Raw genomic sequence first — 27,481 nt, 5'->3', positions numbered from 1 at the left:
TCCAACAATTGGAAGACTTTATTATTATTTTTTAATCATCTCCAACTGGGGGTTCCACAGTAGTGTCCAAGACAAAGTCGAAACAGTTGCCACCCTCAACTTCTCATTTTTTCCCTCCCTAGTGCTTTCTGAGTTTATATTCAGTACATGAGGTAAGCAACCCAGCTTTAAAACACCACCTTAAAAAACCAAAAAGTTATGAGGAAAGAGGGATGCCAACATGGAGTTTTAATTGCAGAGCCTTTCAGTGCTGTGGTTAGTGATCCTTTGCAGAGATAGACACATTTCTAAGAGGGGCACAGGCCAGTAGTTCAGGAACAGGGCTTGAAGCATCTCCAGCTTGCATAAGGAGAACAGCACTAGGAGCAATGAATAATTAGGACTTCATGGTGACTGCCCACATGCAAAAGGCCAGCTCTCTCACAGAGTTCTCACAAAAGAGAGCCATACAGGCATTAACAGTAAATCAAAGCATACAGAAAAAGGTTAGATACTCAGAGGGAAGCAGCATGACTCACTTCAGCTCACAGAGACAGCTCAGACCCCAGACAACAGCAACACCTTCCTCAAGAGTGGAGGATGCAGAATCCATGATCAGCCCCTGCCCTCATTCCACAGGAGGCACGAGCCAGGATCAGGAGGGGGCAAGTGCCATGCACAGAGGACACCAGGAAACACTATCCCTTGCTTGGCTAAGCAAGCAGGAAAATCAGTGTTGATTTTGAGAACAAGGTTGCTTAGATCCAAGTGCCAGTCAGTGAAAACCTGTTCTCACTCAGAACCCAGCGAAGAGCCCCTTAAGGCAGGCCAGCTCTTCTCTCCACTCAGTGCTCCATTTGCTCAAAGAAGCCTAAAGCTTCCTGAGCTTTAGGCTGTTAGATGCACGTGCTGGCAAACAATTTGTAGCATTAAGCACCGAGCTAGAGTAAGGTGCACTGGGGTTTTTACACATGCTGTTGTCTGTGGGTCAAGCAGCTCTGCTTCCCTATTACAAAAACAGGAAGCCAGGGACTAACCCTTGCACTCACCACCACACCCTAAGCCAGGGTAGGGAGGCTGCCCTGAACCAGTTTTTGCTTCAAGAAAAACATTCACCTAAGACCATGTGGGGGCATCCTCTTATAATCCATCTTTATTTGTAAAAATCCACATATAAAATCTTCAGTTTCCTTTTACAAAAACATAAAGGCACATAAAACGACTCAAACTCTCACCCCCTGGACTGATGGTCGGACATTCCCTCCCCACCCCAACCTCCCCCTTGCTTTCTCCTCCAGTCCATGTTTCTTCATGTTTCCTTTAGATTTTCAGCTCACTCCTGCTCAGACAGTTCTGCTCTTACAAAGATGAAGTATGCACACAGGGGAGATGGTGGAGAGGTGGCATGGGCTGTGCGTGGAATGTTTTACAGATACTTTTTAGTAGTAGGTCTCTTTTTCCACCCAGCCTGAAGGAAAAGGAGGGAGAAAGCACAGTTAGTCTCAAGGCAAACCAAGTATGAGGCTCATGAGAGTTCCTTTTCATTTCTTCAAAACTTGCACTGTAGCACCTGAGCTAATAAGTGACCTGCCAAATGGGAAAATCTTGCCAAATTGATGTTTCCCCACTCTCATGACCCCTTCCAGCTTTCTAGAGCTATCCAAGCATTAATGAGTCTTTTCCATCTACTTCAGTGCCTCTGTACTTTTATATAATGCAAGAGAATGTAGCAAGAAGTCCTTAATTTGAACTAACTGCACAATTAATGTTAAGGGGAAAACACAGAAAAATACAGCCCCAAATAGTGCTTAGGGGTTCCCAAGCTTTGCCGGGGTTTACGAGCAGCACATTCTTACCGCCAGGGTTGCGCCTGATAATGAGCTTTCTGACTTCATCATACACAAAGATGAGGAGGGAGTATGGGAAAGCACAGAACCACCAGGTCGGCCTGTATGGGAGAGGAGACAGTGAGAACACAGGCTGTGGAGATGCTCTTTGCCTGGCACAGCTTTGACTTGATGGCACACTCAAGCACAAGAAGGCTGGCATGACCCAGCTTGCCAGTTCAGTCAAGAATCCTCCAAGCCAAGAATTACTACCAGGTTTTCTGCTGCAATAGATTAATTCACTTTTGGATAATAACTCCAACACAAGGCGTGTCATGGCACCTTTGCTCATCTCTGTACTAGCACCTCCCCACCTATCAATCAAGCAATATTTCCTCTAAGTACACAACCTTTGTGCCCAGAGCCTTGCTTACTGGAACTGTATTGTTTCCCTCGTGACTTACACATACTGACATCCAGCTGCTGCAGGCACTGGGCAGAGGCCAACTTTCTTGTTAGGAAATGCTCACACTTCAGCACTCAACTCTTGGAATGCAAGATGTACCCAGATTTTTTTTTCCATGAAGATTTCATGACACTTAAACTTTGAACAGTCCTCTGGCTTAAGACTAAAGCCTGCCATGAAGTGTTGCAATGCTGTTGAGCAACACCTTAAATGTTGGCACCTCCCCAACCATTAGGAAAGTTACTGTGCATCAACTGGTCATCTGCATTTACGTAGCAACTTTTAAAAGACTTTACTACTTGTTCTTTTCCCAAGGGATGGAGGAGAAAAGGACAAGACGTCATCAGCAGTTCTTCAGTACCCAAGAGTCATTTGGCCTATGAATTACAGCAATGCAACTGGCTTTCTTTGGAGGTGCAGGACCCTACCCATAAAAATACTCCATGAAAATAAGTGCAAGAGACAGCTGCACTAGAGCACACTGGTACTGAAGTGCATTGCTGATTTTTAGTGAGGCATTGAACAGGAGGCTCCTCATAAACATTCCACACACAGTGAAGAAAACCCCAGTGTGCCACAGAACAGAAAAGAATCGCTGAAACCCTCTAGCCTGAAATCTTAAAACTAGGTTTGATGCTCCACTGGTTCACAACTATTTTTATCCATCTCCCTACCCCAAGCACTATTGTTCTGTGGTACAGTCTGTTACACAAAAAGCACATGCAGCTTACTTCAGAGGATACATCCTTAGAGCAACATCCATCCCAGGGCAGTAGGACAGGAAGGCAGCCAGAGCAGTCTCCTCAAAGAGACCAAATATTAAGATCTTGTTCCTAGAAGAGACAGGAAAGAAGTCAAGGACAAAGTGCTTTCAGAGATGACCTTCTAAAAAACACCTAGTTGCCACATGGGAATGAATGGAAACAGACATTGCAGTCTAGCCCAGAAGGTCATCAGGTGAGGACTACCAGGCCATCCATCCAAGGCAACAGTAGAGTTGCCATGATGGTATTTTAAGTTTCTTCAGAGACAGCTCATGATCAAGTCAACCAGCAACTGCTTTCACCGCAAATTCAGGAGGTGGCTGGGGTGTCATAAGATCTCTTCATGTACAAGATCAGGAGATCAAGGCTATGTGCTGGAGTGCAAGTGTCCTTTGAGGTGGGCTAGCTCCCACAGACAATGCCAACAGAAGCCACCTTTGTCTCCACCTGAGACCTGCAAGTCTACAAGGAAGAGTGCACCCAGTCTTCTTTCATCTACTACCAAAGCAGTCTAGTCAAGACTTTTGCCAAAACACCCAGACACTGCTGGGATGAAGGACTAGAATGCTATGTGCTGGAGAACACACAGAGTCCAATTTTAAATCTCTTCCATGGACAGGCTGACTTACTTCATCCCCTGCTGGAAGACAGAGTTTCTTCGGGTCTTACAAATGATCAAGTCTGCCCACTGCACGACCACGATGCTGACAAAGAAGGCTGTATGGCAAGTGAACTCCACTATCTTCCTCTGTTCGTAGGTCTAAGAAGCAGACAAAGCAGAGAGCATTTGTTCAGACATGCTGCCTTTGCTCTCTGGTGCTCACACCAAGTTCAGCAGGCATTAATATTCTGGCTGGCAGCCACTAAGCTGTGCCTCAAAACTTACCCATTGCTGCCCATAGCTGTCTTCTACATCGTTAATCCATCGGTCATCCCACTGAACTCTGATCCCTAGCAAGCCAGAAGGCCAGAACCCATTCTCTGCCATGATTACAAAATAGGTGAAGAAACCTCCAAGGGCCTGGATCATACCTAAACAGGTAAGAAAGGATGATAAAACTGATGAAGCTACTGTGCAGAGCAATTATAACAGAACAACAGTTTGCAGGAAACCCTAACCACCTTAAAAATTACTCCTTGCAGGGCAGGGCTCAATGTCCCAGGCAGCAGCAGTAGAAATAGTTCATACTAACATCAAACTCAGCTGCAACCCTTTTGCTGAACAGCTTCTGCCCCCAACTTTGTACAGAGTTACTTGTGTTCTGCCCTGTGCTGTGATGGCACCATACTCAAAGACACAATATAAAACTCTCTTTGTATTCTTATTATGCCTTGCCCACCCCCAACCCTTGCAAAATACAGTCAAGAAGGTTCCCAAGGGCTGCTGCAATTAAGCATGAGCTCCCATCCTGTGAACTGGGCACATCTCTGTAGCTGCCTTTAATCAAGGCTCCTAATGCTCTGTGTTCAGGGATACACTGGAGAGAATCCTTTACTTCTAATTAAACTAACAATGGGGTCTATGTTCTTGCTGAACAAGTCTGAACCAGAGGAGGAGAGCTGGTTGTCAGCCAGTTCCTTTACAGTGCTGTGCAATTAAACAAAATTACTGTGAAAGCGATTCAATGGATCAAGTTGCACAAGCCACGGGAGAAGAATCATGGCAAGTTCTTTACTGCCCGAGGTTCTGGTTTATACACCCCAAACCTCAACCCTACCAAAATAAGCAGAGAAGTCACTGACTCAAGACTGTGTACAATCCCTGCTACCACCACGTTCAAACTGGTGCCAGAGAAAACAGAGCAGCTTACCAATCTGCCCATAGGCCATGCTGATCAGCCGTTCATTCACCAGCTTGTCTGTTTTGGGATTTCTGGGCTGCCTCTTCATGATGTCACTCTCTGCTTGCTCATATGCCAGGGAGATAGCAGGGACCTGAGGGTGGCAGGACAGCTCTTAGACGAGTTTCAATTCTCCCCTGCAGTCTTCCCTGCCCCATGTATTCAGTGCCAGAAACAGCACTCCCCAAAAGTGATACTTCAAAAGGACCTTAAGCCCCTCCCCTTCCCCAGTCTGTCCATACAGGGAGCTGAAAGATCCTCAGACTCAAGAGCCATGAGACAAATGTGAATAAAAGGAGCATCAGATGGTTGCTTATTTTACATCAGAACACCAGAGAAAACTATTTAAGCATTTTCCTTCCACCTGTCCTTTCTTTAGGGTCCCTAAGAACATTCACATTTTTTCTTGAGACAAAAAAACCACATTCACCATATCAGTGCCCAAGTCAATGCAAAGGATGGTGACTGTTCCCAGAGGAAGGGGTATGTTTGCAATGATGAAGATCAGGAACGGCGTGATTTCAGGAATGTTACTGGTCAAGGTGTAGGCAATAGACTTCTTCAGGTTATCAAAGATCAGACGACCTGGGGCAAGGAGGAGAGAAGAGGGTAAGTCTCACTTGTCAGCAAAAGCCAAGCAGGTCACAGGCAGCCTCAGTGCTAACACCAAATGGCAAAATGCTAGTGCAGCAAATGAAAGGGCTCTCTTGTATGTAAGGGTGAGATGGCTCCATGCACAGCAACACCTGTGGAGAGTGACACTTCTGGTCACAGCAATCAGGGCTCACTGCATACAGCAGTAGGATACTAAACCTTGGTTTCTGGACAGCATCGAAAGTCCCTGGAGGGAACCCTCAGTTCTGCTCCTGTTTGAGAGCTACTTCTCCATCAGGGAGGAAAACGTCACACTCAGCTGGCAAAGATGACTGTAAGGTCACGTGTTAGGCAACAGCACAAAGTATCTTCTGTTACTCAGCTGCTTCCTACTCTTACCCATCCCCACAGGATCATGCAGAACACCCAGGGAAAGAAATAAAACTTTGAAGGGAGGAGGAAGAATGCTGCTCTCCTTGAAAACTCTTGTCATGGAGCAAGCTCTAAGAGCCCCCAGATGCCTTTATTTCAGAGGGGATGCTGAAGCATGTTACTTTATTGCCACAGCACACAAGTTATAAACTCACCTTCTTCAACCCCAGTCACAATGGAGGCAAAGTTGTCATCCAACAGAATCATGTCAGCTGCCTGCTTGGAGACATCTGAGCCAGCAATACCCATAGCAACACCAATGTCAGCCTTCTTCAGGGCTGGAGAATCATTCACACCATCACCTGTGACTGCTACAATGGCACCCTAGTCACAAAGAGAGGAACAGCACGACTGAAATCATCATGTAAGATGGTTTTGGCAAAAAAGCTTTCTCCTGCCTTTTGAATGATGCACAAAAAAACATTCCACTTTCCTATAAAGAAACCTTAGTTCCTTCTCACCCTTTCCCTGTTCTGATCAGGCTCATCAAGAGAACCATGCTGCTCTCTCCAAAGGAGACACTGGACAACACATGAGCATGTCGGATCCTCCTCTCCCAAGCACATTCAGAGAATTTAGGAATTAAATTTACTAATGAACATCCTAGGATCAGAACAAAACCTCAGTACAGACTGAAGATGTTTTCCTGTCAGACCCTTATATTTATGTGTGGTAGAGCAGCCTGACATCAGCAGCTGAAGGCTGCTGACAGACAGATTTAATCTGGCCCTTTGCATGAGGGCACTGAGGACACTTAGCCCTAGCACTTCAACAACAGAACTGCCTGGTAGTTTACATAGATATGTCTGGGCATTTCTCTAATATGACATCCTTATTCTCCCTCTCTTTACCTGTCGCTGACAGCCTTCCACAATGATAAGCTTCTGCTGAGGAGATGTCCTGGCAAAGACAATTTCTGTATGGTGAAGCAGGATGTCATCCAACTGCTCGCTAGTCATGTCCTTCAAATCTGACCCATGAACCACACAAGCTTTGGCATCCCTGAAAACAAGATAAGGTATGTTTTACTTCACAGTAAGTTTCTCATGAGCTGTACTTGCCCCATAAAAATAAGGCTCTTCGGTGCTCTGGGGAAAGACCAACTTCTGCTGTGACTAAATACTAATCCAGGCAGCCTCTAAACAGAGGTTTGGTGCTCAAAATTTTGAGAGGCAGATGGGGAACACCAAGAAAATGATGACAAAACAGAACCAAGCAACAGACAAAAAACCTCAAGAGCAAATTAATTCTTTCCATAGCTTTCTAAAAGGCATCAAGGCAAAGACTAGTTGTTTCCACAAATCTTAGCCTCTCTGAAAAACAAAGGAACTCCTGGCTCACGTAGTTAGATTCCAAGGTTTCAAGAGATGCTGCTGTCTTCTGCAGGCAATCCTTTTTGCAATAGACTGATGACCATGTGACTGGTGACACATGGTTCTTCACAGAGTGTTCACACCATGCAAGTTCCAACTAATTTACACCCTTCAGCCACAAAAGTGTGCAATGTTATATTTAGACTGGTTTGGTACCCTACATGCTGCAGCAAAATACCATCTCTCCGGCCCAGCATACCATCCCTTATAGGTCTAGGAGACTATCCACACAGCTCTTGACATCACCCAGTTTAGACAGGGAAATTCCTTCCCAACCCTTGGAGCCAGCTGCTGACCTGCTCAGTCATACAGCCCAGCCAATCCCAGCCTGCATTGCTGGGTTTTGAAGTTACCCTCAGAATCTAGGAAAAAAAAAAAAAAGAAAAAGAAAAAAATCCCAACCAAAAAATACCCCAAGCAATTTCATTTCACAGGGTGTCTCTATTCACAGTTCATAAGCTACATGGCTGTCCTCCAGCCCAAACACAGGCTGGGTCAAGCTAAGCAATGCAGACAGCCCAGCCATTCTGCAAACAGCCTGCTTATGCCAAAGCACATTTTCTGAGGATGCCTCAGTCCCAGCTAGTAACCCTTAAGAGCAAGGAGCTCCCTTTTTACATTTATTCCTCTTGTAGCTATGCACTAGTGTCAACTCCTCTATCTGGCATAAGTCCTACTCCCTTTGCTCTCCTTACAGTCTTACTCTTAAGTACTTCCCACACACAAGATCTGCACATTTAATACAACCTTGTGCATTCTTCACATAACTCATGAGACACACTGAAGAGCCACAATATGCTGAGCTAAGCAAAAAGCCAAGCTTTTCATGTCTGGGGGGAGATGCTGAGGGATTAACCAAGGCAAGGAGAGAGGCAAACGCTGAATTCTTTTAAAAGCTCTGGCATTTCCCAGCAGATATTACCTAGGGTTGACCTGGCTGACAGGAATGTTGAGTCGAGCAGCAATATCTTCTACTGTTTCATTGCCCTCAGAGATGATGCCAACACCCTTGGCAATGGCTTTGGCTGTGATTGGGTGGTCTCCAGTAACCATGATAACCTGAAATGCAAACAGACTGCCATGAAAGCCTTACCTGTACTGCAGAGCAATGCTGCCCAAAAAAGCAGGGTCCCTTACACTGCAAATGCCACAAGTCTTTTGTTCTACTTGTGAGCCCTAGCACAGAGCAAGTCTGAGGTACAGGCAGTAACCTGATACCAGTATGTGAGGGATTGAGGTGGATGGAAGACAAAAAATTGTTCATGTTGAGCTAATGAAGCTGGATCAGTCTCCAGCCTGTGCTTCCCTCTCATTTTAGTCAGTACTGTGGCACATGCAGAACTCACCCTGAGCCAAATCATGTGCTTTGGGACACCTATGCTTTCAGCATCTGCCACAGGGCCCTAGCAGTTTGGAGTTTCAATCCTTTTTCAGTTCATGAGCACACCACCATTTGTATTTAACTTAGAAATTAAGCCTGAAGCAGTAGTAATTATCCTGACCAATTACTTCATTCACTCACACTACAGTAATACAGGAGGTCAAGGAAGCCCTTTATTTCCACAGGTATAAAGTGAGGTGATTTTCAACCCAGGAATAAATTACCTTGATCCCAGCACTTCTGCATTTGCCAACAGCATCTGGCACAGCAGCACGAGGTGGGTCAATCATAGACATCAGTCCTACAAAGCAGAGTTTGTCTACAGGGAAGTTCAGGTCATCTGTATCAAACTGGAAGCCATCAGGGAACTGATCATCTGGCAGAGCCAAGTGGCAGAATCCTGTAAAACATCAAACCCACATTTACTCTGTTTCTACACATCAGGAGGCAGAGAGAGTGAACACTTACTGCTTCTGCAAACAGCTGCACAAGAATAACAGGGCAGCTTAGTCAGAGGTTTAGCCAGGGCTGTTGAGACAGGAGTCACGCTCCTATTCTGGAGCACCAGCTGTGGCTAGGTGCCCAGACACAGCCTGGTTCTTGTGCAGTGGAATAAACCCAACAATACTGTGTGGTCCCATGGAAGGTCCCAAATGCTTTGCTGCATTTTGTAACTTCACTGCCAGGAGAGACCAAACCCTGCAGACTGCTTTTTAGATTAAAGGCAGGACTGTCCCTACATGGATTGCTGAAGTGACCTTAATACTATGGTTACACTGCAGGAAGAGTGACCCTTCACTTAATCTGTGAGGACTGCACGGGAACATGAAGGATAAATATTTTCCAGTGTAATCAGGCTGGTTTTCCTTACCTAACACTCTCTCCCCGAGGCCTCCCAACTCAAGGTAGGCATTCTGAAAAGCATCTTTCATTTCCTCATCCAGTGGTTGCTCTTTGCCATGAATAAGAATGGTGCTGCAGCGATCCAAGATCCTCTCTGGAGCTCCCTTCATCACCAGCAAGTAACGGGATTCTGATGGATTTGCATTTTTGTGGATAGACAGCTAAAAGTGGAAGAAATGAATCTGTTCTATAAATATGTACTGTGAAGGACACAGTAATCAACATCAGTGTTTTGCAACTATGGCAGCTCAGGGCCATTTGTGATATTCTGCTCTAGTTCTCAATTGCCCACACTTTAAAGAGGTTTACAAACTAAGGAGTCTGTGCATTCTTTAGCATTAATGTATAACTGCAGGTGTTGTGATGACCTTTCTGTATTCAAGTGCCACCTGTTAAGGTCACTTCTCAGCAGTTCACTCCTATTCCCAGATTTGAGTTACTCCATGCTCTGTGCATTACTGCTACACAGGTTGACAGCATGTCTGACCCTTTGTTAGCAGCTAACACCTTAGTGTCAGTGCAGCTCCTTCACATGTAACTATGATCTGATTTACAGAGCAGCCTTCAAGCAAGTAATGGCTAGACAAGATTTGGGTGCCAGAACAAGTTCTGAGGCACACTGTGTGCAAATTTACACAAGTACTTCACACAGCAGCTCTCCCTTCAAGAGGACACCTGCTCACCTGGTACTTGTTGGTAGAGTTAAATGGTATTTCCACCACTTTGGGATACCTTTCTCTCATCTGCTTGACCGAACCACAGCACAATTCAATGCATTTCAGAAGTGCAGACTCGGAGGCATCTCCTGCCACTGCCCTCTGAGGAAAAAAGACAACTATCAAAACATACAACCACAGAAGATTGGATATTTAAAATAGATTTTAAGAGTGAATTCATCACAGCTCAGTCCCAGCTTCTACATAACATTATATGAAAGCAAAGAAGAAATAATTCTATTATCTAGTACCAACAAATACTGCATTTCAGAAAGCCAGCCCTCCCATCTTGAGAGAACACCAGTCTTCTTGTGACAAAGTCAAGAAGCCCTTTAAAAGAGTTAGAAAAAGGCACATAACCAGGTACAGTCAGACTAAGTGAGGCTGGAGGGTAAACTTTGAGAAGAACTTCTGTAAAGCTGCTTGCCATGAAGAATGCTAATATGAGATGAAGACTGACTACGGGCACACAGAAATACTTCCATGTGCTCTTCCACTCCAAGATAACACCAACTTATCAAGCCTCTGGGAGAAATTTGATCTGTCCCTTCCCCATAAAGGCTGGCACTGGTAGAGATGGGAGTTCTCAGCCCAGGAGATGTGTATGTGCTCAATGTCCTGGTGGAGCTTCCTTTGCTGCAATTGAAACCAAGTATTTCTTGCCCTTCTGGTCTCTCTCTTTGTCTGTGAGTAACTTTTTTGTTCATTTCTGTACTACTTTTTGCTATCGAAAGACTTCTCAAAACTTCCCTCTCCCAAGCCTTCCTTAAACAGGAAGAACTCCAGCTCTTTAACTTCAGGTCACATTTTGTAGACTTAAGATACAGTCAGAGGAGTGCTGGGGAAAAATAGCTTGTTCCATCATCTCTACTACCACTGCATCAGAACACCCTTGGGAATAAGTTTATTAAGCAACATGACTAATACTTGACAGATTATAAGCATTGTACAGTTAATTTCAGCCCTGGCTGGGTCACAGTTCAGAAGGAGGAATGTGAACTGGTGCTATGCCAGCATCTGCACCAGCATTGACCCAGTGAAAGCTTAAGGAGACTTGCCAGTGAGAGCAGACTGGCTAGAGACAGTCTTCCACAGCCACTGCTCCCCCTGCTCTGATGTTTATTTCTCCCAGCACCAGGTGTTTGTGGCTTTGAAGCATACAAATGCCAGAGATAGCAATTCCTGGAACAACCAAATACTGGGAAATGCCTAGCAAATCTTTATGGTCTTTTCTAGCCCTGTCTGAAATATCTGCCCTCCCAAACTGAGTGTAGATGGCAGTAGATGGCAGGGATTCTGCTGGGGGGGAGGGGTGGGGGGGGGGAAGTCTTTTCAATCCCATCTCCCCAGCCCACAGCACACTTCCTCTAAGACTGCTAGACTGCAGAAAAGATTAAGAGTGGCAGCTACCTCTACTTTGCAGGTTTGTGTGACCCACAGGATGTAATCTCACTACCATTATGAGAGGATGGTGGTGAGGAGCAAGACCAACACTTTTTGGGAACTCACCTTGAGAATTGGTACATTTTCCTGGCCAGCCTGAAACACAGCACGGTTACAGAGACCTGCAATTCTGGACAAAGCAGTCCAAGTGGCTGAGCTCTTGTCAAAGGAAGCACCTGAAAGCAGAGGAAGTATGTCAAAAAGCCACCCCTCAAAGTCACATAAGCTCAAAATCTCACAGGTTTAAGAGCAAGAAACCTTTATCTCAGAAGCAGGAAACACTGAGAGCATCACTGCATCTCTTTCATTCCTCCTCCCTTCCCAGATAATTGATGAGCAGCTGATTATTTTAAGACAGTAGAAGTGCAAGAGAACACCACTGCTTTCAAGATTCCAGTAATGGCTGTATCCAGCAGCAACAGAGGGACACACTGACAAAGCCAACGAATTCTGGACAGATAACGTTGTTTCAGAGAGCTTGAGTAAGGGATGCTGGGTTCTACGTCTAGGTTGTCTTACTTTATCCATCAACCCAGGAACTGGATGAAAGAGCTCCCAAAGGAACAATGCTTAAATTAAGATACTCTCTCATTCTGGCTCTTAAGCTGGCTTTAAAGGAGATGAATTGAAGAGACAGTTAACCGATAACCTAAATACTTTCCATGAAGTGAAATCTTCTAGGTTTACTTCCACTGCAGCCAAGCCAACCCTTGACTGGTCTAGGGCTTCCAAAAGATCTATTTATAGCTTGTTACTTTGCATTAGTGTTAAATAAAGTGGATTTTTAAAGTGGTGCAGATAGGCACAATGTTTTGGATTGGTTCGGGGCAGGGTGCAGCAGCACCACTGGAAAAATATTTATGCTAATAATGTGTTGCAAGCACAGCATTTCACAAGGTAGACAACAGCTAGGAAACTCCCAAGTTTAGTTGTATTGAACAGTTCAGGAGAGATAAGCATTTCTCTCAGTTGTACAGCACACTGAGATTTCAGATTCTTATCAACTAGGAGAAACTTCCTGCTAAAGTCTTACATTAATTGCTGGCACTATGCAAACACAGCCTGGATGTTCTGGGAAAACTCCTGTCCAAAGGCAACCATCTAGTTCCACATGGGAACTTGCCATTTATGTTCAGCCTCAAGTAATTATTATCAGGGCCAACACTTCTGCTGTCATTACTTTCAACAAACTTAAGATTGAGCAATTTCATCAAGATACATTTTAGCAAAGATAATCAGGTACTTTGCAAATATTTCTATGTACAGGACAAACATATGGGGTTGAACATTCAGGAGGCTCCAATTCCAATGGAGTAATTCTACACAAAAGGCAAGCTAAACAAAATTTAATGATTAAACAGAATCATGTTACAGTGCAAACCTTTCTATGTGTCATTTAAATTTTTTTTATGCTCATTCTAGACTGTACATTAGAAATCCTTGCATTGTGAACATCACTTGGACTGAAGAGCTACAAATACAGGTTCTTAGAAGTACCAGTGTCCAGACAGGCTCAGAAAAAGCCATTTTTAAATGAAATGCCTCAAGCACAGAGAGGCTGTCTTACCACTCTGGTTCTCTGTAGTATCAGCCTCATGGATCTGATTGTCAAACCACATGTGGGCAACTGTCATACGGTTCTGTGTCAGAGTGCCTGTTTTGTCAGAACAGATGGTGGATGTGGAACCCAGGGTCTCCACGGCCTCAAGGTTCTTCACCAAGCAGTTCTTACGAGCCATACGCTTGGCTGTTAGTGTCAGACATACCTGGGGACAAGAAAGAAGATGTTAGGTTAGATGCACCTGTGCAGTAATAACATTGCTATCCAACTGAATGTGCACATGGAATGACAACCAGTTTCCATGCCCTGCAGCGATTCCCTAACTCCCTCCTCATCCTGCCACTGCAAAACAAACAGCAACATTTCAGCCCAGGTGCTAGGTTTAAATGACATTTTCCTCATTACAAAACCTCCAGAAAAGGCTTCAGCCTCCTACTACTCAGTGTATTAGGAAGGAAGTAACATGCCTCAGACTAACATTTCAGTCAAAGTTGCCACCTCCCAATGATAAGAGTTCTCAAAATAGGTGAAGGCAAGCCACATATGAGAAGGCCCAAATTAGCCCTGGTGATAAGGCTTGCAAGTTGCTGGGGTAGAAAGTGAGCAGCTCCAGCTCACTTTCTTGCTAGAGGCTCTTATCTGGTTCCAGTTCCCAACTGTTCATTCCCTGGCTTGGTTGCTACTCTGCTCCTAAGGCAGCACAGAAGCATTTTCTCCTGTCTACCACCACTCTCTGTACACCAAAGAACTCCTAGATAGATGCTCTCACCACCTCTTCAGGAAACCAAACGTACAAAAACCTCTGACAGATCCTAGACCAAAAGCTGAGGCTAGAGTGAAGCTTGCTGGATGCTCTGACAGTCCTTACGGGTTGGAAGGGCTGGTGTGCATGTGGGTGTAGAAACCCTAATGGTTGCAGCAGGGAAATCCCTTATTGCCACAGAAAAAGGCAGGACTTGGAACTCCTCGTCTTGCTCACCTCAGCTGTATGATGCCAAGCCTCCGTGCAGGCCTAACTTAGGGACCCATCTTTATGAGCTAAATTGCTGCAGAACTTGATGTTGATTCAGGCAATTAGTTAAAACACATTGAACTTAGAAAGCCCAACCCTACACACTCACCTTCCATTACTTCAGTGTTCACCTCTCTGAATGCACACTGATATAAAGCACTCCACTTCCTTAAGCACCAAATTCAATCTTTTTTCCAACTTCACTCACCGTAACTGTTGCAAGCAGCCCTTCAGGGACATTGGCAACAATGATCCCAATGAGGAAGATAACAGCCTCCAGCCATGTGTACTCAAGGATGAGAGACAGGATGAAGAAGGAGACACCCAAGAACACAGCCACTCCAGTGATGAGGTGGATAAAATGCTCGATCTCCATGGCAATTGGAGTTTTCCCCCCTTCCAGTCCAGAAGCCAAACTGGCAATACGGCCCATCACAGTGCGATCCCCAGTGCTAATGACAATGCCACGGGCAGTGCCTGGAAGAGAGATGGCTTTAAGAAAACAAAAACGACCACAGCTTCATATCCTGTAGGTGTGGAAGAGATGTCCTGGGCGGGCTTCAGCACAAAACCCCCATATTCAGAGCTGCAACAGAAGTCCTGCCCAGAGATGTCTGACGTTCCTGCTTTCTGCGGCAGCTGTAGTACTACATACAGCTCTGCCTTATGGTTCACGTTATCCTATCTGCACTTCAACACTTTTTACTTGTAATAAAACAGGCAGGCTAGAAGACACACCACATAGCTTTTCCTCTGAAAGAAGTAAGATGAAAAAACCCAGTAGTGCTGTGGGGCTTTTACCCATTCTACAGTAGTGCAGTTGGAATGGGCAAAGACTTTGATGGGAACTTCCACCCTGCTTTTGCATTCCCACTGCTTATCTATAGAGCTCAGTATCATTGCTCATACTTCAGAGAAGTAGGAGACACACATACCTTCCACACAGTTGGTGGAAAAGAAGGCAATGTTCCTGGTCTCCAGTGGGTTCTCATGGGAGAAGTCTGGAGACCTGGTTTGAGGCTCTGATTCACCAGTAAGTGAGGAGTTATCCACCTACATGAAAGAGAGTACTTTGTCATATATGAGCAGATAGATGCCTACTAGGTACCTTCCCCATCCTTCCCCTCTACTCCAGCCCCCATTCACAGCATAGAGACTAATTCATCCTCCTTCAGAATGAAGTTTCCCAACAGCCTGTCACTAATGTACCTTGCAGCCATGTGCAGATATGATCCGAAGGTCAGCTGGAATTCTGTCTCCTCCTTTTACCTCCACTAGATCTCCAACTACAACACCTTCAGCATTTATGCTCATCTTCTCACCGTTTCTGACTACAAGTGCTTGCTGAAAGACAGTGAAGAAACAATCTGTGTCAAAAGCAACTCTTAAGGCTCTAAAGATCTGAGAATCTTAAAATAGTTATGCTATGCTTCTGCAAGGTTTCTACTAAAAGATGTTTATATCTAATATATGTTATTAAGGAAAAGAAGGTTTTTTCCTTATATTAAAGCTTCTTGTTACCAATGTGACAGTGTGATAGTTATGATCCAGATTGTCCCTGAAGGAATGCAAATCATACCAGTTACTGAACTCCCTAAACTATGGAGAAAGTGTCCTATGATTGTTAACAAGCTGGTGGAACCCACAGGTTTTCAGGAACTACCTTGGCCTATTAGCATAGCTACTTGGAGCAGTCTCACAGATCCCTCAAAATTAAGAGCTAGTAACCCACATTAACAGCCAGGCCCCTGAAATTGGAGATGGTGTTTAAAACAATTAATACCTTTGAACAAGCTATGGCTTGACAGACATCAAGGAAATTATTTATTCCATACCTGAGGCACCAAGTTCTTGAAGGACTCCATGATCTTGGAACTTTTTGCTTCTTGGTAATAAGAGAAACAGCCAGTAATGATAACCACAGCTGCCAACACAATACCCAGGTACAGCTACAAAGAGCAGAGAAAGTGAGTCAGAGGACAATCTGCCTGAAAGGTTTTCAGTTTGTCCAAATTAATTGCCTGGCATTTAAGTGCCCCAACACAAGCATGAAGGTACTTGCAGTCTCTGTTCAGTTTTAACACAAAGGATGTCCACAAGCTAGTGTTGTTAACACAACATAAAGGAAGTTGCCTGTTCATTTAATTATGTGGACGCACTCCAACACGTTAAGCTTGCACACTGCATTTCCCGTGCTTATGGGAAAAGCTTCTGGACTGAATGCTTAAAGGAAATTAATCTGCCTAGAGCCCAAAAGGCTGCTCAGCCTGCCTTTGAGGTAAACCAGACATTTTTACTTACGTTATCTTTGTTGGGCTCCTCCTCCATCAAGCTCTGTATGCCGTAAGCCAGGAAACACAGAATAGCACCAATCCACAGCAGGAGCGAGAATCCTCCGAAGAGCTGCCGACAGAACTTCACCCACTCAGGAGTGGTGGGTGGGGGGGTGAGGGCATTTGGGCCATCACGAGCCAGGATCTCAGCTGCACGTGCAGTAGTCAAACCCTACAAGACAGGTTCCTTTTTAGGCATTGTGGCAAGACCAGCTGCAGAAGGTAGGTCTGAATTTGCTTGAGTTCTACTGCAGCAACAAGGAGCTGCTAACAGAAAAGGGAGATGTCCAAAGCTGCCAGGGTTCCACAACACAAGTGCAGGATGTGAGAGCTGAATGCCAAAACAGGAGCTACAGGATGCTGAATGCTACTTGAGGAGCCTGCAGGCCATGGGCTTATGAACACAGAAGAAGGGCAGGGCAAGAAGGTTACAGCCAGAGACTCTGAGCTCTGAGGAACAGCATAGTGCCAACCATCATCATCAAATTGTGGAACAAGTGAAAGCTGGAGGCCATAAAATGATGGCATGTTGGAACAGCCTTCCAGGAAGTTCAGCTTTCAGAAGCCAAGATCTTGGACACAAAAATGCAAACCTCTGTACTGTTTTAAAGAGCAGACTTTATGTGATATGCAATTATGCAAGAAATGCATTAAGCAAAGCAAACAACAGCAAAAGTGTAAAACCACTGCAGGGCTTCTGCACTGGACTCTAAGGTAGCCTAGGACATTTGCACACCTCTTACTGCAAAGGCAGAATTTTAGCTGGTACTAGCCATCATTAAGTCTCTGGGTATGTCCTAGCTCTCTAGACTACATCTGCAACATAACAAACATTTGTCTTCATTGCGTGCTCCTCCGGAAAAAAATAACACCAAGAATCAACTTGACCTTGAACGACTCAGAGGCAGATAACAGTGACTTTGTTAGAAGAAGTCACTAAAGCATTGCAGTCAAATTGTACAGTGGGAGGATAAAGAAAAGTATTTGTGAATTCAACAGTTCTCCCAAAGCCTGAGAAACTTAACTGGAGGAGGGGAGATTAAACACAAAAAGAAAAAAAAAAAAGAAAAAAAAGAAAAAAAAAAAACCCATACCAAACTCAGACCACCCAGATCTCCCTTTGTGAAATGCTCTGAGCTGTGGCTGTTTCTTTTCAGATCAGGGCAAAGAGGGAAGGAATACAATGTTTACCTACCCGACTCAAGTCTGTTCCATATTTACGATGAAGTTCATCAAGGCTCAGCTTGTGGTCATCCTGAAAGACAAGAAATAGTTGGATCAGAAAAGAATCTGTGAAAAGAGCTCAGCGATTCCACCTCCCACCCCAGGTTTCCTATCTATAACAGTTGATGTGATACCAGGACTCCAGTTCATCCTCTCTGTGAAGAGAAATCTCAAACTCATTCTGGAATTCAGCACAGTCTTATCCTTGGAATTCTTGTGACTATTTGGGTACTTGAAAGCTTTTTTGAAAAAGTCTGACTTTCTCTCATTGCAATCCTTACACCCGAGCAGATTCTGTGAAACCTCAGTGGGTGGGTTTTTTTGGGAGGTTGAGAGAGGAATGGGAAGAAAAGGAGTTGGGAAGGAAGGTAGGAATGTACAGAAGATTAAACCTGTAATTTCACACATTTTTAAGTAGTGTTGCTATATCAAGCACTACTTTGGGGGAAGTGTTTCTTTCCCCAAAGAGGCTTCTTTTCACAGCCTGGCTATTTTTCAGTTGGATTGAGTTGGTTCAGAGCAGTGCCTCACTTAAAAAGTTGTACTGGAGGAGCAGATGCTTTAAGTACACATCTCTACTGAACACAGAACGTAATCTTTGCAATATTTAGAATCCCCTCTTCCTAACAGAGGGGTCAAAAATGTTAAAGCCCAGTCTCAAACTCATCGAACAGAAACAAAATCTGCATCACCTTTAAGGACAGCAGATCTAAGCCAGATGATGTTCACAGACAGATATAGCATCATCCAGCTTTCACAGATGGAGATGGGAGACACTCCCCACAGCCTCAAACATTATTAGAAGGAATAACACTGAGGTCAGTCTGAGCAGAGGCCAGCAGTAAATGGAGCTGTACAGCCTCAACTCCTCAGCTGGAATGAAAACAGCAGTCCCACTCACATGACAGCACAATAAAGCCTGTAATGCTGCTATGAAGAGAGCGCTCGCCTGGCTGAGGAAATACATCCACCCTGTGCTATGGGTACTGCAGGCAAGTGCAGACTTAGGTTCTGTGTCAAGTGCCTTTTGAGAAGTGATGTTGCCAGGGTCTATTGTGTGCTCCTCTTGATGCTGAAACACTTAGAGCACATCTGACTTGGGGACAGAGGGGAGGAGAAGGGAGATCAGCGCTTTCAGTCACACCACACCGTCAGCACACCAGCTCATTTCTCTTATAGTCAAATTAGGCACAAGGCTCTGGACATAGCAAACATCCTTAAAGCTGCTCTTTCTGTGCCCTACACTCTTACCATCACAACTTCTTTTTTAAGTTCGTCCATGTCCCTCTCCTTCTTCCCCTTCTTCTTTCCGCCATGCTCTGATGTAGCAGTGGGCTCATACTTGTCTCTTCCAGCCTACAAGGGAAGACACAGTATTATTAGAAACATCTTACAGTCAAATTCCACAGCAGTAGACATGAACTATACACACAAGACTGCCAGGCAGACAAAATTATTACAGTTTATTAAAGCTTTAGTAAAGCCTTTGACACAGTTTCCTACAGCATTCTCTTGGCGAAACAGGCTGCTTGGACAGGTGCACTGTGCACTGGGTGAAAAACAGCTAGAACCAAGAAACTGGTGGTGAAGAGAGTTACATCCAGCTGGCATCTGGCCACCAGTGGGGCTCTCCAGGCCTCAGTATTGAGGCCAGTCCTGTTTAACATCTTTATCAGTGATCTGGACAAGCAGATCAAGTGCACTCTCAGTCAGTTTGCAGATAATACTAAGCTGGGCAGGAGGGTTGATCTGCTGGAGGGCAGGAAGGCTCTGCAGCGGGATCTGGACAGGCTGGATTGATGGGCCAAGACCAACAATACAAGGTTTAATAAGGCAAAGTGCTGAGTCCTGCCCTTGGGTCACAACAGCCCCAGGCAGCTCTTCAGGCTGGGGGAAGAGTGGCTGGAAAGCTGCCCAGTAGAAAAGGACCTGGGGGTGCTGGTCAACAGTGGCTCCACACAAGCCAACATGCGCCCAAGAAGGCCAGTGGCATCCTGGCCTGTGTCAGCAACAGTGTGGCCAGCAGGACCACGGCAGTGATTGTCCCATTGTGCTTGGCACTGGTGATGCTGCACCGTGAGTGCTGTGCCCAGTTCTGGGCCCCTGACTGCAAGAAGGACATTGAGGTGCTGCAGAGTGCCCAGAGAAGGGCAACAGAGCTGGTGAAGGGTCTGGAGCACAAGTCTGATTAGAAGCAGATGGGGTTGCTGAACCTGAAGGAGACTCAGGGGAGACCTTATTGGTCTCTGCAACTCCCTGAAAGGAGGCTGTAACCAGGTGGGTGCTGGTTTATTCTCCCAAGAAGCCAGAGGAAATTACCTCCAGTTGTGCCAGGAGAGGTTTTTGGCTATTAGGAAAAATTTCTTCACGGAAAGGGCTATCAAGCCCTGGAATACCATGCCCAGGAAACTGGTTGAGTCAACATCCCCAGCAGTATTTAAAAGATGTATAGATGTGGCACTTGGAGAGATGGTTTAGAGGTGGACTTGGCAATGCTGGGTTAGCCGTTAGACTCAACTATTCTAATGGTCTTTTCCAACCTACATGATTCTAAGAAAGTTATGCCACTACAATAAATAACAAAAATGAGCTAGTGAACAGAGAAGTCTGCTCAGTATCATATCAAACACACAGATTAGACCCAGACATTGTGCAAGCCTAGCAAGGAGGAAAGCAAGCTACACACTATTCAGGCAGTCTTGACGCGTGAGCCCCAGCTCAAGCTGAAAAAGTGATGAAGAGCAGAAGAAACCAATTCCTGAGAGCAAACATATGTTTCCAAGACATTAACTCCTCCTTTCCCCTCCCAGCCTTCCACCTCCTCTGGTGATGAGGAGCAGCCTATCAACTGAAGTAAGAGGTGGTACCTCTGGCTGGTCTATTCTGGGGGCTAAGTTCCAACACTTTCATTCTCAGTTTGGCAAACTAGCTGGCCAGTTTACACAACAGAAATCTGCTTTCAATTTATGGCAGTTTGAGCAGCAGGAATGGTATACAAAGCAGCAGTACACTTTTGCAGATTCAATCTGTGCTTAGTCCTGCTTACACTTCACAGAGCAGCTGATTTGCTTAAAGCCTCTTTATTCAGTACGATTTTTATTCACTTTTATTACAGTTAATTCTACATGAAATTGTGCAAAGATTTAGATCAATCATAATGTGGTAAACAAGCATCTAAGAACAAACAAAGGATGATTTAGTGCACATAAACATCACTTAAGACAATCCTCTGTTCCCTTCTTTGTGGGACCAATTACACCCCCACACTCTGCCAAGTTTTATATGATGAGATTTTCACCTAATAAGATCCCCAAGAAGAACTTTAAGATGAAACGGCACTTAGTGGCACCAGAGTCAAATCTTTAACAAGATTAAGAAAAGGTTTCAAAGGCATTGCCTTGCTTGTTCTTTGCATGAACACCTCAAACCACGAACTGGACTCCAGAAAGCTGGATTCCTGAGAGTGACCTGGACACAGGAACTATTGTTTGGATCCAAGACCTGTCCTGATGAGCAGCTAGCACAGGAAATTATTATCTATTTCGAGAGAAGTATAAACCAAAACCAAAAGTGAAACTGCATGAAAAAGAAGGAAAATCATTACTTTTCTGAAAGAACCCATCAGTCACATCTAGACAAGGGTTTTTACTGTGCTGAGAAAGCTCTGTGTGCAACACTCTGCAGCCATATAGTCACACATTCCACATTGCACAGAAAGTCTCCCCTTGCCCTGCTCAGTAAAGGCAAGCTTTACACGCCACTACCGAGCTGTGCAATGGAAACAGTTTTTATTAAGTACAGAACAAAGCTATTTGCCTCCACTGATCCAGGAAAAGGACACAGAACTCCAGACTGTCAGCATTCCTGACATTCTCTACCCTGCACCTAAACTCCCATTTCCCTTCTTAAAAAAGAGAAAGCCACAGTACTTAAACCAGCAAGGTCCTTGCATTCCAGCATCACAGGAATTTGCCACAGGGCAATTCACAAAAAGCCACCATGAAACATCTTTCAGTCTCTGAAGGAAACAACTTTGACTTCTGCTGGAACTATGGCAGACAAGTCCAAACACTGCCCTGCACAAAATACATGCCTCTTGATTACTGCTTGAGATGAGAAATGATTCCTAACGAAGGTGAAGGATCTAGTGCCATGTTTGACCACCACTCCATCACCTTCAGCTTCACCCCTTCTCCCCAAAAAAAGCTTGGCAAGCTCTTGCAGGTGATCTAAAAACCTCCTGGGTTCTTTGAAACTTCTGTGAGAAATTCAGTTACTCAGCTCATTGGGGGCAGTGAATAATGCAGGAATATAGAGGTGCTTAGGCTTTTTCAGCTGCAGCTGAATCAACCTACAAGTGGCCAAACATGAAAAGGCTCACTGGCCTTGTTCAAGCATGATTTGCTTTAAAAAAAAAACCAAAAAAACCAAAAAACAAACAAAAAAAACCCACAAAAAAACCCAAAAAAACCCCAAAACCAAAAAACCACCCAAACCCCAAAAAACCCCAGCGATCAGCTTCAGTCAGAACAAAGACTGGATAGAGTTACTTGTTTCTCTAAGCATCCAAGTATTTGGGTCTTAATAGAGTCTATCTTATTGGAGTCTATGTTATGGAGGAGCTCAGCAATTCCTCAGCTTGAAAAAAAAAAAGCACAATATTTTCAGTACTTTCCCTTCTGTTGCTTTAGTACTACATTCTACCCTTACTGAAAAGTAAGTCAGGAGAATCAGCTTCAGCTCTTGTTAAAGGATCATTTCATGCAGAATTCGAACTTCCTGCTCCATCATTCAAATCTGAACTTGACACACACATCAGAGTCCAAGTCCTGCCCTGTTCTGTGCCTCCAGGGCCATTGCCTCCCTTCCTGCAAGATGAGCCCAATCTGTTCAACAAAGGTTTGTGCTGGCTGGGCTGCCAGGGGAAGAGGTTTTCATCCCACCTCGGCGCTGTAGGATTTCCCTGCTCTCCGTTCTTTTCCTGTTATACAAAGAGAAAAAGGCCTGTGGTACTCCACAGCCACATCTTATCACGATTTAATCACATGGCCGGAACACAAAGGAAGGTCTGTCTCATCAGAAATGTCACCCCTGTTCCTTGACTTAGCCCAAGAACTGACTCATCAAAACTGCCTTGGAAAAAAAACAATGCAGCTTCTTTTTTTTCCATGCAAGATTTATTTTTTTTTCCACTGGCTTAAGCACAACATTTGTACACACCAGCGTAAGAAGTTTTATACATCCCCAGAAAATCCTATTGTCTTTCAAATACAGCTGATGATTTTCCGTTCTGGACTAATTGAGCCATTCATGGCTGATGTTCTCAATACAAGCCATGATTGACCAGGAAACAGGAGGGGTACAAATCAGCAGACAAGCTCAGAAGTACCCTGTTCTAAGAACACCTAATCCAACAAGAAATGTCAAGTAAGAGCCAAAACAAATTATACAGTCTCTGGAGGCCTGATCTGTTTTACTGCTTATGTCATTATAATCAATTGTGCAGAGAAAACAGAAAAGTTACTGTCCTGCTGCCTTATGAGACAGTAAATATATTAACCAGATGAGTCATAAAACTAACTCCACCTATTGGACTGGAAACTGTTCCATGACCCTATGTAATCCTAGCAAGAAATGGCTTTGGATCTTCTTACTCCTTCCCAAGAACTAGGTTCAATCTCCTATCTTGAATGAAAAATTTAACCTGCATCAATTGATCAGACTCTCAGCATCTAGATGCATCTAGTATAAGGCAGTTTTTACTCAACAGGTAGTAATTGCTAATTGTAGTCTAATTGCTAATTGTAGTAATTGCAGTCTGCTGTTTCCCAAATTATGAAAGGACAAGCTCTTCTGACATGAGAAGAGATGTAAACCTAATAAGGTTTTTAATCATCAGGATAAAACAATGACCACCCACACACCTTAAGCTCTGTCTGGGTATTAGGACCAACATCTCTACTGCTCTGGAGCTGTGTGGAGACCCAAGAGCAGACACTTCCAAATGTCATCACTGCACAGCTGAGCAGCCCATCCTGGGTTTTTTGGTGCTGTGCCAACTACAAAGAGTCACCTTCCTCACTTCTGTGCCTGTAGTAGTCACCATAACTCCAGACATCCCTAGCAGTTGGCAAACACATCAAGTTGAGTGGACTGGACCCAGTTTTCCCCTAGACTAGCTGATGAAGGCTATCCCTTGGAAAGGCCTGGGTGAAGGATGAACTGTAGTTTTCATCAGGTCAAAACTGGAGTGGGTTGTACAGCTCACCTCACTTGCCAGAGATCCCTGTCCCTGCTCCCCTATTTTTCCAGAAACACGTGCTGACTAGGCCCAGGGTTTTTTCTCTGGCAAAAAGCCTCTAGCCATAGTAATAAAAAGTGAACTGTCATAAAACAGTCATAGTAATAAAGGAACGAAGAAGATGGGGGAAGGGGAAGGTAATATATTAAGATTTTTAAAATTGCACCAGATAAGGACTGCTTTGATTTGCATTATTTCCCCTCAGTTGGTTCCATTATGCAATAAACCTTTGTAGTTTCTGACAGGGGGGAAAAAACCCTTAACTGGGATTCAAGGAAATACAAGCTAGCTAAGAGGTGTTTCTGCTCAACACAGGGGTACTTGATCACAGCACCCAGCTTCAAAAAGCCTTCACACACACTTTTCTTTATTTAGAAAATACAACCTGAATTAAGGACATCTCCTCCTCATGGCCTTTAAGGCAGAGCTGACCTCCAGAAGTGACCCAAAGCACACACCACCGACTCTGTGCTATGCCTGTGTGGTGAGGGAGATGGACTGAAACATGCTGCTGTGTACCAACAGCTTCCAGTCAGCTCTGAACAGGAATGAAATCCAGAGTGCTTTCCTCCGCTACACACTACACACTCCCCCACTGGATAATCTGCTTTTTGGGCTGCATAGCAGCAGCTGGCCCTCCCCTTGCCCCATTACCATTTAAAGTAAAACAGACTCAGCTTATCCTCACAGCCACAGAGAGAAGAAACTTGTTTTCTCACACTTAGGCTCTTTTTTTCTATTCCATCCCATGCACCCATGGGAAAGAAGTTTCCTTTTTGGGCACCCTAACTCAGGGCAGGCACATGCTGTTCAGCGTTGCATCCACACTCTGCCTTTTTCACTGCCTCACTCTCTCACATGCCCATTTTTCAGAGGGTCCCCAAATCATATGCACACATTCTCAGCACTGACAAGCAAATCTTGTGACTTGCTACCAGAAAGCATGAGGCAGCAGTATTATCCCTCCTGAATTATTCCTTGTGGCAGTGCTTCAGTTTCAGGCTAATTGCTTTATTATCCATGCAACCTCCGAAATCTGAAATGGAGCAAGACAGCTTTCTACATTGGAAAGCATCTGTCCCTCCTATTAGTCCCACCAAGGCAGGCGAAGCTCCTGAAGCCTTTTGTGCTGCAGTCCTACACACACAACTCAAAGGCTGCTCTGATGATTTAAACAAGATTCAGAACACTGCCCACACTGCCAGATCTCTCCTCAGTGTTTTATCTCCTACATGAATTTTACTGTCCATACCGCCTGTTGCCTACTGGACCTAAGTACAACAGGCTGGGCTGCCAAGCAACAGAAGAACTTCCGTAGGAAAAGAAACCCCATACCCAGAACAAACGCTGAAAGCCCACCCCACACACCCCTCAACCCCGTTTTCCCAGCAACTGTCCATTCAGCCATGTTCTTGCAGCTCTCCCTACTACTCCTGCAGTTATGTCAACATCGCTGCTGCTGTAGGGCACCGATGAGGACAATACAAAGTCAAGCCAATGTTTGAACAGCGCCTGGGAAGCACTGAACACCTGTTGGCAGGGAACATGCTACCACCGCTGCCATGGCCCTGCACGGTCACCCTTCTCCTCAGGAAGCACAGAAAGCTGGGCATTTTACAGGAATGCTTCTAAACCAAACATAAATTTACACACCTCCAACTACACAAGATACACACGGAAGCATTCGAAGGGAAAAAACAAACATCCAAGCAACAAGCCCCAGAAACCGGTCTCTAGTTTTTTCACATAAAATGAAATCAGAGCAAGCCAAGGGGTGTCTCTACTCCATACACGGGTGCTTGAGCACAACATCCCCCAACTGCCCTCACATACACTTTACTATAGTTAAAAGACACCATCCGAATGAAAGACTTCTCCCTATAGCCCTGTAATGGGCCATAAGGTACAAACAATGCTGATCCAGGTCAGAAACCGCTGCACAGCCTCCTGCAAGAAGTTATCTCCCCAGCGAGCAGGAGACCTCAGGCGTATCCACCTCCCTTCTGCCACCATCTCCCCTCACACCCTCACTGCTACCAGCAGGCAAACTAGCCCCAATAGCGCTGCCGGCTTCCCTTCCCCCGGCCCCCCCACGCCGGGCCCTCGTGTCTCAAGGAAAGTCTAAAGTACCCTCAGGAGCCCGGGGAGCAGCCGCGCTCCCTCCCCAGCTCCGCAAGGCCACCAGATAACCCAGCCCCGGGGGCTGCGGGCGGACGGGAGGCCCCTGGTCGGGGAGACACGGCCTCAAGGAGGAGCCGGGGGCTTTGGGAAGCCGGCTCCTCGCACCGGGCTCCGCCACGCCCTCGGCCCGGCTCTTCCTTCCCGCGGGCGGCAGCGGCCGCCTCGCACGTTGCAGGGCGGCTCGGCAACGGCGCCCCTCGCCGATGGCCGCCCCCGCACCGGCCCGACCCGACGTGGCCGCCCCGGCTCACACACAAAGCGCAGCCTCGTCCAAGGGAAAGGGGCATCGGCCACGTCCGGCTCCGTGAATTTCCCACTTCCCGCCCCAGCCCGGCCTCGCCGCTCACCCCCTTGCCCATGGTGCCGGGCGACTCCGTGCGGGCCGAGTGACGGGGGGCGAGGAGCGGGGCTCAGCGGCGCCACGTGTCCCGGCCGCCGCAGGTGCGGAACAATAGGAGCACCCCGGCCGGCGCTCTCCTTCCTCTTCTTTCTCCTCCTCCTCGGCTCCTCGCCTTCGCCTCGCCCCCCTCTGCCCCCGCCCGAGTCGTTGCTCTCCGCTGCCGCGACCGCGCGGAGCTCCGGCAACCGCCGGGTTCCCGCCGCATAAAGAGGCTCGCTCCGCCGCCACGCCCAGCCCGTTGTGGCACCCCGCCCCCGGGCGCTGAGGGAGGCGCGAACGGGGGCGGTGCGGGGGGAGGGAGCAGCGGCTGCGGCCGGCGGGGAGCAGCGCCCGCGGGCCCTTCCGCTGTCCCGGGTGCATCTCGGGACGGGGGCTCGCCTTGAGGCTCGCCCGGGCTGCCCCGGCCGCGCCTCGCCGGCCGAGCGCCCCTTGCGCGGCGCCCGCCGTGTGTGCGGCGCCGCCGGCGGGCCGGGGCTCCCCGGGCGCCCTGCCCGCCGCCCCTGCGGGCGCTCGGCCCTGTGGCTCCCGGAGCCCCCAGGCACCGGTTCCCCGCGGGTTTTGCCGCCACTCGCTGAGGGGCTCAGGGACCCCGGTGCTCCCTTTCCACCCAGGCGCTTTGTGCTGGGCATGGTCCCCGCCGGGCTGCCAACCTGCCGGAGCCTCAGTGCGCTCGGTTCCGTGCGAGATGCTCTTGCGGGAAACTACTTCTGGTGATACAGGTCTCCATGGAGAGTCAGGGGGCAGCCTTCTG

General features: G+C 46.2%; 1 protein-coding gene across 1 annotated transcript; it reads right to left on the bottom strand.

Annotated features, from left to right (window-relative positions):
- ATP1A1 (ATPase Na+/K+ transporting subunit alpha 1) lies at positions 1-26,972 on the bottom strand. Its single transcript, XM_030266142.4, has 23 exons — positions 26,678-26,972; positions 19,100-19,204; positions 17,820-17,879; positions 16,593-16,796; positions 16,127-16,240; positions 15,501-15,635; positions 15,227-15,344; positions 14,500-14,768; positions 13,286-13,484; positions 11,785-11,894; positions 10,243-10,377; positions 9,528-9,720; positions 8,881-9,056; positions 8,198-8,334; positions 6,754-6,904; positions 6,058-6,226; positions 5,307-5,461; positions 4,847-4,970; positions 3,922-4,067; positions 3,665-3,795; positions 3,003-3,104; positions 1,836-1,927; positions 1-1,447 (listed from the first exon to the last, which is right to left on the bottom strand). Exons 1-23 carry the CDS (start codon positions 26,687-26,689, stop codon positions 1,419-1,421), a joined length of 3,066 nt encoding a protein of 1,021 aa, XP_030122002.1. The 5' UTR covers positions 26,690-26,972; the 3' UTR covers positions 1-1,418.
- Between the last annotated feature and the right edge of the window lie 509 nt (positions 26,973-27,481).

The sequence above is a fragment of the Taeniopygia guttata genome, chromosome 1 (assembly GCF_048771995.1).
Source record: "Taeniopygia guttata chromosome 1, bTaeGut7.mat, whole genome shotgun sequence".
NCBI lineage: Eukaryota > Metazoa > Chordata > Aves > Passeriformes > Estrildidae > Taeniopygia > Taeniopygia guttata.
Note: the sequence above shows the minus strand (reverse complement) of the source record. Positions and strands in the feature narration are given on the sequence as shown.

What these genes read in the sequence shown, in the direction of transcription:
- ATP1A1 (XM_030266142.4), bottom strand. An exon ending in TGTGACTGGGGTTGAAGAAG is followed by an intron (nt 5,462 to 6,057) that starts GTGAGTTTATAA and finishes TCCTTGCCCCAG; the next exon opens with GTCGTCTGATCTTTGATAAC. An exon ending in GTCTTCCAGCAGGGGATGAA is followed by an intron (nt 3,105 to 3,664) that starts GTAAGTCAGCCT and finishes TGTCTCTTCTAG; the next exon opens with GAACAAGATCTTAATATTTG.